The 15,836-nt window shown below is 36.2% G+C and overlaps 1 protein-coding gene across 2 annotated transcripts in view; it reads left to right on the forward strand.

Annotated features, from left to right (window-relative positions):
- Positions 1-15,836, forward strand: part of DMXL1 (Dmx like 1) — a 128,467-nt gene that overhangs the window by 57,294 nt on the left and 55,337 nt on the right. For both annotated transcript variants that reach the window (XM_011220019.3, XM_002915452.4), the window contains exons 21-28: positions 605-702; positions 1,697-1,862; positions 3,212-3,470; positions 5,532-6,625; positions 7,107-7,298; positions 10,949-11,025; positions 13,899-14,026; positions 14,547-14,795. In XM_011220019.3, the coding sequence (XP_011218321.1) occupies positions 605-702; positions 1,697-1,862; positions 3,212-3,470; positions 5,532-6,625; positions 7,107-7,298; positions 10,949-11,025; positions 13,899-14,026; positions 14,547-14,795 (2,263 nt within the window). The remainder of the gene's footprint in view (positions 1-604; positions 703-1,696; positions 1,863-3,211; positions 3,471-5,531; positions 6,626-7,106; positions 7,299-10,948; positions 11,026-13,898; positions 14,027-14,546; positions 14,796-15,836) is intronic.

The following is a 15,836-nucleotide window of genomic DNA, read 5'->3' on the forward strand; positions in this document are numbered from 1 at the left end:
TTCTCTCCCTCCCTCTGCTGCTCCCCCTGCTTGTGCTCTCTCTCTGCCTCCCCCAAATAAATAAATAAAATCTTTTAAAAAAATGAATTAATATATTCTGGATGTTTCTTAAAAGGACATTCCATATTTCCTTTCTTGTTTCTCTTTTTTTAATTGAAGCAGTAAAATGCATTTAAATAGCCATTATATTTCAATATATCACATTAATGCAGGTTTTTAATGTTTATATTCTAATTCTTAAATTGCTAGTTGACACATTTATTTGGTAGCATACGTCTGATTTTTACAAAATAATGTGTACACATCTTTGGAAAAATAGTACTGAAGAGCTTGTAATGAAAAGCATTGTACTGTGTTCCCACCTCTCTGTGTCTTTGGAGGCCACCATGAATTACTTTTGAAATTATAAAAAAATACATGTATGTCTGTGTATGTGTATAATATGTGTTCATCTGTGTGTATATACATCCATGCATTAGTGTACTTAATTTCTAAATTTACTGAACATTTAAATACTGTGTGCCCCTCTTGAATGTGAGAGAAATTATTTTGTGTATTTAAAAATTGTTTCTGTGATACTTTGACTAATATTTTCTAATTACAGGTAGCCAAAGCAGCCTTTTATAGAAAGAATGATCCTTTAGATGCTGCCATTTTTTACCTTGCAATGAGAAAGAAAGCTGTGATTTGGGGATTATATAGGTAGGTGAGAAAACTGTGCTTTAAAATGGAAAACTCTCCATGAGGAGTAAATGTATGAAGTAAAAGTAAAGATTTATTTTTCTTGTTAAGTGTGATTTTGTAGATTCTTAGTTATTTTTGCATTTAAGGAGAGATTCATAAGAAAGAAGCTCAGGTATTTTCCAGAGCAAAAGAATCTTGATGAGGTCACTTTAGTTTGTTTTCAGGTGTATCAGTCCAGAAGAACATTTTTGTTTGTTTGTTTATTTTAAGAACTTCCCATGATGCTTCTCTAGAACAAAGAACTAAACCAAAAACTTGCATCTGGAGTGGGAAAGATGAATTGGTGGAGTCTTGAAGAGGCAGGCATCCACCCTCTGCCTTATTACGAGCTCGTGGGCTGGGCCATCCCACCAAACTACCCTCCAGTGGTCTCTGACCTGACCCCACTCTTGAGCTAGGGTCGCTTGGAATTTTTCTCTCACTAGTTCTCAGCAAGACTTGATAAACATGATCACAAAAATAGTTCACCATTTATTTTGCATTCAGTTCCAGGTGATTCCATATGAATAGCAACCTTTGGGGGAAAATCATGGGCACCAGTCAGTTTTCTAAAAGACTAGATCTTTTAGGATTGTTTTGAATAAGGACAAATTCCTTAGGTTTTGATTACCATTCATAGATCAGGTGGGCAGTGGGGGTGAAGGTGATTGATGAAGTTTAAATGGTGAAGTACCACACAAGTTTATCTAAGTTTATATTTTGCATGGATTTAGGCATAATTTCTTGCAGTACTGCCAAAGCAGTTTTATCTCTGAGATTTATATGAAGAAGTAGATGTTTACTGGTAAGTAATCTTTTGCTCAGAAAAGGAGCAGATTTGTATATAGTACTTTATACACTGGCAAGTGTTCCTTTTGAGTCCTAATATTTAAATGGCGAACTTTGGTTCAAATTTGTTCTTATTGTGGAAACACTGTGTTTCAAAATTTTTATACACTTTTTTTCTTTCTAGATCCCAAAAAGACCCCAAGATGACACAGTTTTTTGGACACAATTTTGAGGATGAGCGATGGCGTAGAGCAGCTTTAAAGAATGCTTTTTCTTTGTTAGGCAAACAAAGATTTGAGCATTCTGCAGCCTTTTTTCTTTTAGCTGGTTGCCTCAGAGATGCAATTGAGGTAATGATGAAACTTTTTTAAAAAAGCACTGTCATCCTTTTAAGCTTTTTCTCTGGGCTCAAATTTTTTTTTAATTTCAATATAAGTATAGTGGGAATTACATAAGGCTAAATACTTAGTACTATTTAACAGTGACTTTTAAAATTTTGCCATTTAGCTTGAATGATACTTATACAGAATGAAGATTAACCACATTGTGTTGGAGATAGTTGATCTAACTTTTAAGAATATTTATGAACACGTTAATGAAAAGTTTGTCCTATCAGTTTAAACATATGTGAATCTATATTTGACTCTGTCTTAGTTGATTAACCTTAGCATATTTTTAACTGATTATTTTTCAGTAAACCTTAAAAAATTAAAACATTTAAGGTATGACCTGTCTATCTCAAATTGCTCTTTTCTTTAAAAAAATGTATTTGAGAGAGAGGGAACACAAAAGAGAGAGCAGGAGTGGAGGGGAGGGGGTGAGGGGGAAGGAGAATCAGACTACCTGCTGAGCAGGAAGCCCAACACAGGGCTCAATCCCAGTATCCCGGTATCATGACTTGAGCTGAAGACAGCCGCTTCACTGACTGAGCCGCCCAGGCACGCCTCAAATTGCCGTTTTGCTCAGTTTCATACAAGTGATTCAAAACAGATGGGGAAGAGTAGAAGTTCAAGAAACAAAATGTCAGGATGCTTGGGTGGCTCAGTAGGGTAAGTGTCTGCCTTCAGCTCAGGTCATGATCCCAGGGTCCTGGGATTGAGTCCTGCATCGTCACATTAGGCTCCCTGCTTAGCAGGGAGTCTGCTTCTCCCTCTCCCTCTGGCCCTTCTCTTTGCTCCTGCTCTCTCTCTCTCTCTCAAAATCTCAAAAAACAAAACAAAGCAAAACAAAGCATCCTACTCTTGATTTCAGTTTGGGTCACGATCTCAGGGTTGTAAGATTAAAAGCCAAGTCAGGCTCTGTGCTACGGAGCCTGCTTAGGATTTTCTCTCCCTCTTGCTCTGCCCCTCTCCCCGCTGTCTCTCTCTCTCTCTCTCTCTCTCTCTCTCTCTCTCTCTCTCTCTCAAAAAAAAAAAAAAAAAAAAAAAAAAAAAAAAAAAAAANAATGTCCTTTGAATTGGATCTCTTGAGAGTTATTTAATATTTATAGGCTAATTCTTTTTGCAAGTAGGTATTTAGTACTAGCAGGTAGATTTGCTAAAGCAAGCAGTATATGTTTTATTTGTTATTATCTTTGTTCACTTAGTTCAGATATTAACATTGCCTTTTATTCATTCTAGTTATTGGTGAGTCAGTTGAGTGTATCTTAAAATGAAATATACCCCTGCTTATTTATGACCAGTAGTTCTTTTTTTTGAAGGTATGTCTTGAAAAACTGAACGACATTCAGTTGGCTCTTGTAATAGCAAGACTCTATGAGTCTGAATTTGATACATCTGCAACATATAAATCTATTTTACGTAAAAAAGTTTTGGGGATTGATTCTGTCAATGAACTCAATTCACTGAACATAAATATGCATTATGATCCTTTTCTTCGGAGTATGGCATATTGGATTTTGGAAGATTATAGTGGTGCTCTGGAAACATTAATAAAGCAGCCTGTCAGAGAGGATGATGGTAAGCTGCATTTCTAAGATATTAAAAATAAAGAGTTGTTAGTATTTGCTGGGTAGAGAACACACCGTTGGGTGCTAAAGGTAATACAAAGCAAGTTGAAAACATGGACTAAGACTTTTAAGGTTTAGGTGGGAACACAGAGTTATGTATGTGTTTTTGGGGTTTTTTTTGGGGGGGTGGTGGGGGAGTCTTTTTTTCAGAAAAATCCTTTGAAAACCAAGAACTTCAGATTTTCTGTTTTTATAAAATGAATGTATTGAACATAAGTATTATCAACATTTCAGTATAAATTTTGGAGAAAAGAGTGTGTAAGGATGGTTTTCTTAGGTGGAAGTTTGTGTATTTGTTAATCAGTTTTATAATTTTTATAATAAAAATATTCAGTGTAAAGATTTAAGTGATACGATTAATTTTTTATGAGAGTGTAGTAGAGAATTTCTTATAACTTATTTTTTGGGGATCTACTTCTGCCTTTTGTTTTAGAAATCCCATTTGCTGGAGCTTTTCTGGAGGTTAGTATAAAATGGAAATCTTTGTATAAATTATATAAAAATGATGACATATGCTTTTCAAATATTTTTCCATAGGTAGAATTGAATTGGTTCTGATAGCTGGTATCATAGGTGTCATATCGTTTGGAATACTAACTGGCAAGGATTTTAGTTCATGGCTTTTTACATAGCATCCTTTAATCAGGAAGTGTATCATGTGTCTTACTGTGAAAGACTTGTGAGAAAGCCATATTCAGTTGTTCAAGCGTCTTGGCCGTCTGAGCTGAAGATTTCCATACTGGCTTCTATGTAATGATGGGGGAAAAGAAAAGGCCTTTTCTTTTTTTTTTTTTTTTTTTTTTTTTTAAAATTTTTTTTTTTTTTTTTGANTTATTTATTTGACAGAGATAGAGATAGCTAGCAAGAGAGAGGGAACACAAGCAGGGGGAGTGGGAGAGGAAGAAGCAGGCTCATAGTAGAGGAGCCTGACGTGGGGGCTCGATCCCATAACGCCGGGATCACGCCCTGAGCCGAAGGCAGACGCTTAACCGCTGTGCCACCCAGGCGCCCCAGAAAAGGCCTTTTCTTGTCACCTTTTTATGCCTACACATATTCATGTCAAAAACGTATTTTGATTCAGAATTAATACGTAATCACATACTTTTAGAGCCAATTAAATCTGTATTCTAGAAGAAAATTTTAAGAGGTAATAGTGGTTCGGACCAGGGTGATAGGAGTGGAGGCAGAGAAAAATGGTTGGATTTGGAATATAATTTTCAGGTGGAGTAGATAGGATTGGTTATGGAATGTAAAGGGAGTAATAGTCAATTTTGAAAACTCCTCTAAGTTTTTAGCTTGAGATAAATGATATGGGCAAGACCAGGAGCAGGTGTGGGAGAGTGTTGTTTTAGCTAAAGAAGACTTCTCTGGTAATGTGACCTGTGAGCAGAGACGTGAGTGTCATGAGGTCAGTGTAATTGCTTATTGGGTCAAGAGTGGTTTATGCTAAAGGCTCACTAAAAAGACTTTGAGACAAGAGTGTGTGCACGGAAATGGAAATGTAATGTAGGCATGTGGATATAGCAGTTTAGATGTATAGGGTAAAGTTGGGCCTGAAATAGATACACAAGTTATCCATGTCTTGATGGTGTTTGAAGCCATGGGACTGTATGAGTTGACTCATGGAATATAGAGGGAACAGAAGTCAAGCCTTGAACTCAGGGACACTCTTAACATTCTAAAGTAGAGATGAGGAAGATTTAGCAAAGCAGACTGGGAAGGAATGTTGAGGGAAGTAGGAGAATAAGAACTTTGAGTGTGAAAGCGAGTGTTTTAAATAATTTTATATTGTTACTTGAAGAGGTGTGAAATGAGTATAACCTTTGTTTTTCTTTTGTGTTAAAACACTTCAGTTACAAATATATTCTTGTCTATTCAATGCTGTGTATTAGAGGTTCTCTTAGTAAAATGTTGTCGAAAGACCAGGTAGATAAGGGTGCCATAGTAGAGAAAAAGGACTGCAGTATAACTCTTGAACTTTTCTTAGCTGATAGAGTGAATTATCTTTCAGATCAAGTCATGACGTCAACCTGTAATCCTGCAGTTTTTAATTTCTACAATTACCTGAGAACACATCCTCTTTTGCTAAGACGTCATTTTGGATCATCTGATATATTGTCCACACACATGAGTTTAACAGGAAAAAGTGGACTGGCAGGAACAATTAATTTAAGTGAAAGAAGATTATTTTTTACTACTGCCAGTGCTCATTTGAAAGCTGGCTGCCCTATGTTAGCTTTGGAAGTATTATCGAAGATGCCAAAAGTCATCAAGAAAACAAAACCATTTTGCAGAACATCTGGTTTTCTGGATACTAGTGAAGACTGTTCTCCTTCTTCTCCATTAAAATTGGATACAAGGGAAGATAAGTCTTCTGCTGTTGATTGGTCACAGTCACTAATAAATGGTTTTGGATCTTCTTCAGAAGGTTCCTCAGAGAAGCAGTCAAACTCTACTCTTTCTTTTGACTGGAGCCAACCGAGTGTTGTATTTCAGGATGACTCTTTAGAATTAAAATGGGACAGTGATAATGATGAAGAAGATGAGGATCTCCCTATTTCAATGAAAGAACTAAAACCTTTACAGAGGAAAATGGGGGAAAAAATAGATGAAACAAGTTCCAATTACACAGAATCTCTCAGCACACTAGATGAAAATGACGTTTTAAGTCCATCGGAAGATATAATTGCAGTTCAGTTAAAATTTAGAGCATGTTTAAAGATTCTTACAGTAGAACTTCGTACGTTATCTACAGGCTATGAAATAGATGGTGGAAAACTGCGTTACCAGCTCTACCACTGGCTTGAAAAAGAGGTGATAGCTCTTCAGAGGACTTGTGACTATTGTTCAGATGGCGAAGACTTACAGGCTGCATTTGGCCAAAATGCAGATGAATTTGGATTAAATGGAGATGCTGAAGATTTGCTTCAGCAAACAAAAGTGAAACAGTTGAGAGAAAATTTTCAGGAAAAACGACAGTGGCTTTTGAAATATCAGTCACTCTTGAGGATGTTTCTGAGTTACTGCATACTTCATGGGTCCCATGGTGGTGGTCTTGCCTCTGTGAGAATGGAATTGATTTTGCTTTTACAAGAATCTCAGCAGGTATGTAATTTAGACGATCACCAGCTAAAATAGTACACATAGGAGAAATGGCTTTTGGTATTGTTCTTTTTGTCTTTAAGTATTAAAATTTTTGGTTTTCTTCATTATGGTTGTTTTAAGGAATGCTGTTTTTTGTGTGGTGCTATGTATTATGAATTTGTGGAGTTGTGTGTGTGTGATGGTTTCAGGATCATTCAGCATCGGGCCCTGTGATCAGGTGAATTCATACTCTGAATTGTTGTCTGAGTGCCGTGTAAGGTGATAAGCTTCTCGTTCGGATAAGAGGGTATTGTCCCCTCGTTTTTCAATATAGTTGGTGGAATGTTGACCTCCTCAGGTCCCATCTAATTCTATAAAAGTTTCTGTCAGGCTTTTCATTTTTAATTGTTTTAAAGTTTTTCCCAAGAGACCCCTGAATTAGTTAAATAATGGATTTTAACTATAAAGAGTCGATTAACCTTCTTTTCCCTTCGTTTTTAAGGAAACCTCAGAACCAATATTTCCCAGCCGTCTGTCAGAGCAGACCTCGGTACCCCTCCTCTTCGCCTGTACAGCCAGTGCCAAGACCGTCGTTGCCAACCCGTTACTGCACCTCAGTAACCTCACACATGATATTCTGCATGCCATCATAAACTTCGATTCACCACCCCATCCTGACATCCAGAGCAGTAAAGTAAGTACACTTTTGTCATTTTTTAAAACTTAGGTACTTCTTATGATAAAACCAAAAGAAAAAGGTAAAGCAGCACTTTTTAGAAACAGTTTGAAACATCAGACTACACATAGGAATTGTTACATTACCACTTATATATATTTTTTGATCAAGGAAAACTTGCGGTTGTAGGCCAGGCTCACCTCACTTTGTTCTTAACCCAGTAGGGTACTTGAGTTTTTAATCACAGTGCTAGTTATTTACTCTTATTTAGCCACTTTAGTAAGATAAGAGTAATGGGTTTGTATACAGATACACGAGTCGTTCTTTTAGTATTACACTTAGGCAAAAAGCTGATTGCCTTTTATTTTATTTTTTTTTAATTTTTTTTTTTAAGATTTTATTTATTTATTCGACAGAGATAGAGACAGCCAGCGAGAAAGGGAACATAAGCAGGGGGAGTGGGAGAGGAAGAGGCAGGCTTATAGAGGAGGAGCCTGATATGGGGCTCGATCCCACAATGCCGGGATCATGCCCTGAGCCGAAGGCAGACGCTTAACCGCTGTGCCACCCAGGCGCCCCTGATTGCCTTTTAAAATAGAAACTTTTAGAAATAAGTTTGGTGTAAAATTCTTAATATACAAGTAAAGTTTTCCTCTGTTAATATTAAAACATTATATATTCTAAGGATAATGTATTTTGCCTCTGTCGTTTCTCTAGGCCAGGCAGTGTTTTATTAATCAGCTACAGCAGAATCACCTGGCATGTTTATTAAAAGTTCAGATTCTTAAGTTGACTCCAAACCTATTCAATCAGTGTGTGAGAGTGAGTCCCAAGAATATGTATTTTTTAGGAAGTTTCTCAGGTGATTCTGATGCATAACTAATCATATAGTTATCTAATCATCCACATCATCTTGCCATCCATCATCACTGCCTTTAGGTACCATTAATATCACACGTCATGTTTCATCTTTACTCTCCAAACATACTGAAATCCTTTAAAGTATGTCCAAGTTTGACTATTTTTCTCTCTCTTTTTTTTTTCTTAATCTGTCATCTGGTTCTCACCCACCTCACAGGCTGTGATATCACACCAGTTCGATATTCTGCTTGCTTAATGGTGGCCTCTCCTACAGTTTTACCCTCTTGGATAACCTTAACCCTTGTAATTTAATTTTGTCACTTTTCCTGGACTCTTCTGTAGTATAAATGGCCACATGGTTTGTTGTATAGTAAGGAATTTAATTTCTTCCAGATTGTGCTCATTTTAGCCAAACTGTATCTCATATTTAATTTGAATAGTAAGCATACACAATTTTAATAATAAGCAGCTTTTGCTGCTTAAGAATCACTCCAAAGCATTAGTATCTTCAAATGGCCATCATTTATTTTGCTTATGATTCAGTGGGTTGGCTTCTTCTAATTTGGGCCGGCTGGACTGGCCTCTGGATATTTTCCCTTGTCTTTGGTCAGCTGGTAGGCTGGCTGAATTCTGGATTAGGATGACTGTATTTACATTTTTGGTGGTTGGCAGACTGTTTCCAGGGATGATAGGGGAATCTGGGTCATATGTGTCTCATCGACTATCAAGCAAGCCCGGGTTTTCTAGAAAAAACCAATAGAAACCAATAGGGTGTGTGTGTGTGTGTGTGTGTGTGTGTGTGTGTGTGTGTGTGTATAGAGAGAGAGAGAGAGAACTTTGTTTTATAAGCGATTGGCTCACATAATTATGGAGGCTGAGAAGTCCCAAGATTGGCGGTTGTCAAGCTGGAGACCCAGGACCTATTGTGTAGTTCCAGTCTGGGTCCAGAGGCCTGAGAACCAGGAGAGCCAATAAAGTGTAAGGGTTAGTCTGAAAGCCAGTGGGCTTAAGACCCAAGAAGAGCCCAGCTTCTGTTCTAGCCCAGAGGCTGGAAAACACCAATGTTCCAGCTCAGGGCAACCAGGCAGAAGTTCCCTTTTTACAGCTTTATTGTTCTATTTAGGTCTTCATCTGATTGGATGAGGCCTACCCACATTAGGGAAAGCAGTCTTCCTTACTTAGTCTACCACTTCTACCAATGTTAATTGCATCCCCCATCAGCCTTACAGATAAACGCCCAGAATGTTTGGCCAAATGTCTGGGCACCCCTTGATCCAGTTAAGTTGATACATAAAATTAACCATCACGCCTAGGTTATTTCACATAGTGGTTGCAGGGATTTAAAAAGCAGCAAGAGGGGCACCTGGGTGGCACAGCGGTTAAGCGTCTGCCTTCGGCTCAGGGCGTGATCCCGGCGTTGTGGGATCGAGCCCCACATCAGGCTCTTCCGCTATGAGCCTGCTTCTTCCTCTCTCACTCCCCCTGCTTGTGTTCCCTCTCTCGCTGGCTGTCTCTATCTCTGTCAAATAAATAAATAAAATCTTTAAAAAAAAATAAAATAAAATAAAATAAAATAAAATAAAAAGCAGCAAGAGTAGAATTTGTAAGGCCTTTTGAGGACTAGGTTCAGAAATCACATATCATTTTGCCCTCTTGGTCAAAGGAAGTCCCAAGGCTAGTCCGGATACAGTAATGGAGAAATAGACTCCACTTTTTGATTGGAGAAGTTAGAAAATATTCTTTTTTTTTATAATTTTTATTTTGTTATATTAGTCACCATACAGTACATCCCCAGTTTTTGATGCAATGTTCCGATTCATTATTTGCGTATAACACCGAGTGCATCATGCAATACGTGCCCTCCTTAATACCCATCACCAGCCTATCCCAATCCCCCAGCCCCCCTCCCCTCTGAAGCCCTCAGTTTGTTTCCCAGAGTCCACAGTCTCTCATGGTTCATTCCCCCTTCTGTTTACCCCTTCTTCATTCTTCCCTTCCTAGAGAAGCTAGAAAATATTCTGATCATTTTTGCAATTTCCCATATTTGGACTTGCTGTCTTCATTTTTATGGTGATATTCTTGATTTTAATTCATACCACACATCTTATTGATAATTGAAGGGGAAATAGCAATTTGATTTTTATCTCTGACTCCCATTTTTATCTACATAGAAGACCATCATACTTCATGATTAGATCGAGTACCTAGTGTTTTAAATAGTCTAATCTAGTTAGCTTTCTGACCTAGGTGTGTGTCTCAGATCTACCTCTCTCTTTGCTTGTCGTGCCATGTTTAGAACCTTCTCTTTCTTAATACAAATGTTTGCCCTTCAGTTGCTGTCTTTCAAACCTTCTTTCTCTAAATAATTGCACTTTCTTTAGATGCTTGTTTTCTCTAGTAGCTAGAATATATGGTACCATATGCTTCAGTGACCTGTCCATAGGTAAACTCTCATTTATCACACTGAGCTTTTACTTATTTTGGTTGAGGAAGCAGGTTGAATCTTGGAGAGTTTTCTTTTAATACGCGGCTTATGCACTACTGAATAGCTAACATCTCTTCCCATTTGTTCTTGAAATAGAAATTAGGTAGCAGGTGTCTGTGTTTTATGATTTCTGTCAACGGCCTTAGTGTTTTTAATTTGTAGTGTGATCTCTATAGGCATAAATGATTGTTAAGGAAAAAACGGAAATAGTTTTTAAGGACAGTAGTTTTTCCATCTTTTTTACATTGCTAGATTATAGTAGCTCTTGAAACAAGTTTGATTTTTTAAAAGTTGTACTTAATTTTGTTTGTTTGTTTTTCAGGTATATGTAATGCATACTTTAGCAGCCTCACTTTCTGCTTGTATTTATCAGTGCCTTTGTGGTAGTCATAACTACAGGTAAGTACCTTTTTGTGAAATTTAGGACTGTTTGCGGTAACTGATGAGGTTTCAGAATTTGTGTACTTTTGCGGTAGAAAAAATTTATGACAGTCTGAATAATGCAGAAAGCATTTGAAGTGATGAGTACTATTTTTCCATCTTTGAATTTTAGCTTCTGTCTTTATGGCAAATGAATGTTAAGTAGACCCTTGTCAGTATAACTAATTTAGCTAGCTTTTATTGATCACTGCCTAATGCCAGGCATTGTGATATGCACTAAGATAAGTTCTCCTTTCTTGAGGTCCGTCTAGTTAGAAACAAACATAGAAGTTGATAAGTGATACATGTAACATGACATTGCACTTAAGTAATAAGCACTATAGTATAGTTATAATTATATTGTAGTTATATATATTATTTATATTTATAAACTATAATATTATAATGTACTATATTGTATAATTATAATATAGTGAAAGGCTCAGGAAGCACAAAGGAAGGAGTAATGGACTTGAAATAGAGAAAAATTTTACCAAAGAGTGATGTTTATGATTTTTCTCTTTATAGCCTAAGGTTTCACTATAATTTAGCTAGACTTTTAAAACATACTGTTCGATACTTTGGTATCTTCCTTTGGTCTGACATTTTGGTATCTTTGAAATTCTCTGTCCTTTTTTAAAAATTTTTATTTAAATTCCTGTTAGTTAACAGTGTAATATTCATTTTAGGTGTACAATATAGTGATACAACACTTCAGTACATCACCCTGTGATGCCCTCCTTAATCCCCATCACCTGTTTCACCCATCCCCCCCACCCACCTCCCCTCTGGTAACCCATCAATTTGTTCTCTAGAGTTAAAATATGTTTCTTGGTTTGCCTGTCTTTTCTTTTTCCCCTATGATCCTTTGTTTTGTTTCTTGACTGTATTTCTTTAAATTTTTTTTTAAAGATTTTATTTATTTATTTGACAGAGACAGCCAGTGAGAGGGGGAACACAAGCAGGGGGAGTGGGAGAAGAAGAAGCAGGTTCATAGCGGAGGAGCCTGATGTGGGGCTCGATCCCAGAACGCTGGGATCACGCCCTGAGCTGAAGGCAGATGCTTAACGACTCCGCCACCCAGGCGCCCCTTCTTTAAATATTTCGTCTTCTCTCTCCTGTTTCTTATTAGACAGGTATTGGAGCTTACAGGTTTCTCTTATTTTCCTTTTAGCTTTCATCTCATATTTTTTTCTTTATTTTTTTTTGCCTCATTTCAGGAGAAATCCTGGTTTCATTTTCCATATGCTCACTCCTTCTTCAGCAATGTCTTATCTTTTATTTAGCCTGAGTTCGTGTTTTAGAAATTCTGTTTTTCATTTTTAAGATCTCCTTGTTGATTTTAATGGCCACTTTTATTTTTATAACTTATTGTCTGTATTTCTTAATTGTTTTAACCTCTCTGAATATAAAGCACCTTCTGTCATGTTCTGATAAGTCTGCTTCCTCAGGTGCAGGTCATTCACTGAGTTTGTTGTTTCTTACATAATTTAGCCTTCCTTGGTGTTGATTTTTGCTTGTCTTATGTGTTTCAATTCTCCCTCCCATAGGAGTCTCAATTTACTAATCTGTTTCTATATTCCCAAGGTAGCTTCAACTTGATTTCTTTGGCCTTTGTCCTCCAAGAGTTCACTTTCTTGTTACTGAGTGTGGCTTTATTTTTATCAATGTATCTTTATCTTTTTTCATCATTTCCATAGATTTATTGTAGCAGGGGGATTTTTTTTGTTGGCAACCTGCCATCTCGAAGCTGCAAAATAAAGCAAGCGAAACTATTTACAAATGCATCAAAATATTATGACTGAGAGAAGACTTGACAGAGCAAATCTAAACCAATAAGTGTGCCGTATTTAAATATGACATTCATTTACTTCACATTTGATATAGGGATTTCTGAGAGGATTTAACAAAAATTTTTGTACCATCTTCTGTCAGATATATTTCATAGTTTATGTCAAGCTGCAAGTTCCTTTGTTCATTCATCTATTTATTTAGTTTTAGTTTAAAGTGCCATTTACTTGGAGAAGCTGAATTGTGTAAATTTCCAAATTGTGTAAAACACTCCCCCCCTTTTGCTTTCATAACCTTGTATGCGTAGGTTTTGTCTCTAAAAGCAATATGATAGGGGCGCCTGACTCTTGATTTTGTCTCCAGTCATAATATCAGGGCTGTGGGATCAAGCCACACTTCTGGCTTTGTGCTGGATATGGAGTCTGCTTGGGATTCTCTCTCTCTCCCTATCCCTGTGCTCCCCCCCCCACTCTCTCTCAAAAAAAGAAAAAGAAAAGAAAAGCAATATGATAAAATTATTTCTGTCTGATTCCTCCACCAGACTATAAATTTCATGGATATAGAAACCACATTTTACATTATATCCCTGGTACCTTGTGCATATACCTGATATAACCTATCCTGATGTAGGGTTGACAGCCATTAAATATCAAACTCAACCTAAACTTTATTTTCAACCAGATAACCTTGTTTTGAACTTTGTTAGAATAGCTTGCTATTTGTGGTCAAGAATGATTTAGTTTTCTCATTTGTATATTCTATATCTTTCATTAAATAAATATACTTAAAACCTATCACATGTATTTTAATTTAGAAAATTTGCATGTTTGCACTTAAAGGATACTTGGTTTTAATATACCACCAGACTATATAGAACAGTACTTAGATCAGTAATAGCAGCATAACTAATAAAAATTTGAATTTTAAGATACCCTGGAAGTTAGATCTAAAACATGGAAATATTACATGTGAAATTCATTTTAGATCATTATATTTCATTATTATTTTCATATATTGTTATTATTATAGATTATTCTTATTTAAATGTTTTCTTCTCTTAGTTCATTTCAAACAAATCAGTTTACTGGAATGATGTATCAGACGGTACTGCTTCCCCATCGACATTCTTTGAAAGCGGGAAGCTTAGATGAAGCAATAACTCCTAATACATCACCAGCACAATGGCCAGGTATAAATAATTTATGTATATATATACGTAAATAAATATATATGAATTTTTTCTTAGCCTTATTGAATTTAATCAGATGAGGAAAAAGTATATTCGGTGTGGTTTTGCTTCATGATAATCACTGTTCAATATTGTTAGAATTGATACCACTTCAGTATTTACCACTCATTATAAATTTCGCAGTTACTTAACATTGGTATTTCCTTGGCCATTTTACTAAAATGACTCAAATGTTTTGTTGTATCACTTGTTACAATTTTTTTGTCATAATAGAAAAACATTTGTTGTGGGAATTAAATTTATCTATCAGATTTGTATTAGATAATAGATTTTCATTGTTTCTCTAAATCGAACAAATAGCTCAGTATTTGTGCATTATCTGTATATAACTTCTAGTCTGTGAACCTAGAGAAGAAAAAACTTTAATCCTAATCTAATAAAGTTTTTTCAAAAATTAAAAAATAATAGTTTTTTATTTTTAAAATTTATTGTCAGTGGTAGCTGTGTTTGTTTGTTCTAGGAATCACGTCTCTGATTAGACTTTTGAATTCTTCTGGTGAGGAAGCCCAGTCAGGGCTTACAGTCTTGCTCTGTGAGATTCTCACAGCAGTGTATCTGAGTCTCTTCATCCATGGCCTGGCAACACATTCTAGTAATGAACTGTTTCGGATTGTGGCCCATCCTCTGAACGAAAAAATGTGGTCTGCTGTGTTTGGTGGAGGTGCACATGTTCCCAGCAAAGACCACGCACGCTCGAAAGCTTTACCCGGTTAGTTTTCTCATGTTTGTTTGTTTGTTTGTTTATTTTTAAGACTGAAACTTTATTTCTTCGTCTGAATGATAACTTTGTCGAGTGTAATTACATTTTAATTTATTCACAGAAAGTTTTTGTTACAGATCATTTTCTTAAAGCATGAACAAATGGTGAAAATGCAGTGTCAGGTTTCTGGTGCAGTTTTCAAACTATAAGACACTCGTGCACCAGTGATTAGAACTATCTAATGTGATTTTCTTAAATCTTTTGCTGTTGAAATGATCATTTGTTTTTGAAATATACTGTAACATTGGTCTTTGTTCTATCCCAAATACAGATTCTCTCTTCTTTCTTTGGCAGGAAGGCACTTTGCTGTGCCTAGCCCCCACCAGGTAGTGGTATTCTCCATGGAATGTGTGGGCTTTACGAAAGCTCTTTCAACCATCAGTTCTCATAGCCCTCCCAGTTGTGCAGGCAAGATACTAGCTTTAGAAATAGGCTTTTACGGCTCAGCTTGCTTTGTGTTGTTTTGGAGGGGTTGGGGTACCTTGGGCCCGTTTTATTTTGTATGGCACTTAAAATAGAAAATAATCAAACCTTTAATCAAGCCATATTTCTGATTTAAAATAATGATTAACATTTCAGAAAACCATCTCTGCTTTTTATTCTGCTTTTAAATTATTTCCTTTGATGTTTTCTATTCCTTAGACTTTAACATCTTTTTAAATGTGTAGAAATAAATGTCAGTGCTAATCATGGTAAATCAGACTATGGCTTGAAATGTCTGGAAAACATTTCCAATGAGGCTGCTTTATGTTTTGCATACTATGATTCTAGCCATTAGGGGTTGTGGATTTCTAAGTGTTCATAATACCAGGAAAAGTAATTATTTTAAACAACTGTATCCTTGTTTCTAAACTTTTTAATATTGAAACTATATATATATTATATCTTGACATGAGAAGAATCTTCATAATACCTTCTACCTAGCTGTTAAATTTTCCTTTTGTAATTTAGTAGCCCATATGTGATAATCTTAGTTTTCATATTTTTAAA

The sequence above is a fragment of the Ailuropoda melanoleuca genome, chromosome 3 (assembly GCF_002007445.2).
Source record: "Ailuropoda melanoleuca isolate Jingjing chromosome 3, ASM200744v2, whole genome shotgun sequence".
NCBI lineage: Eukaryota > Metazoa > Chordata > Mammalia > Carnivora > Ursidae > Ailuropoda > Ailuropoda melanoleuca.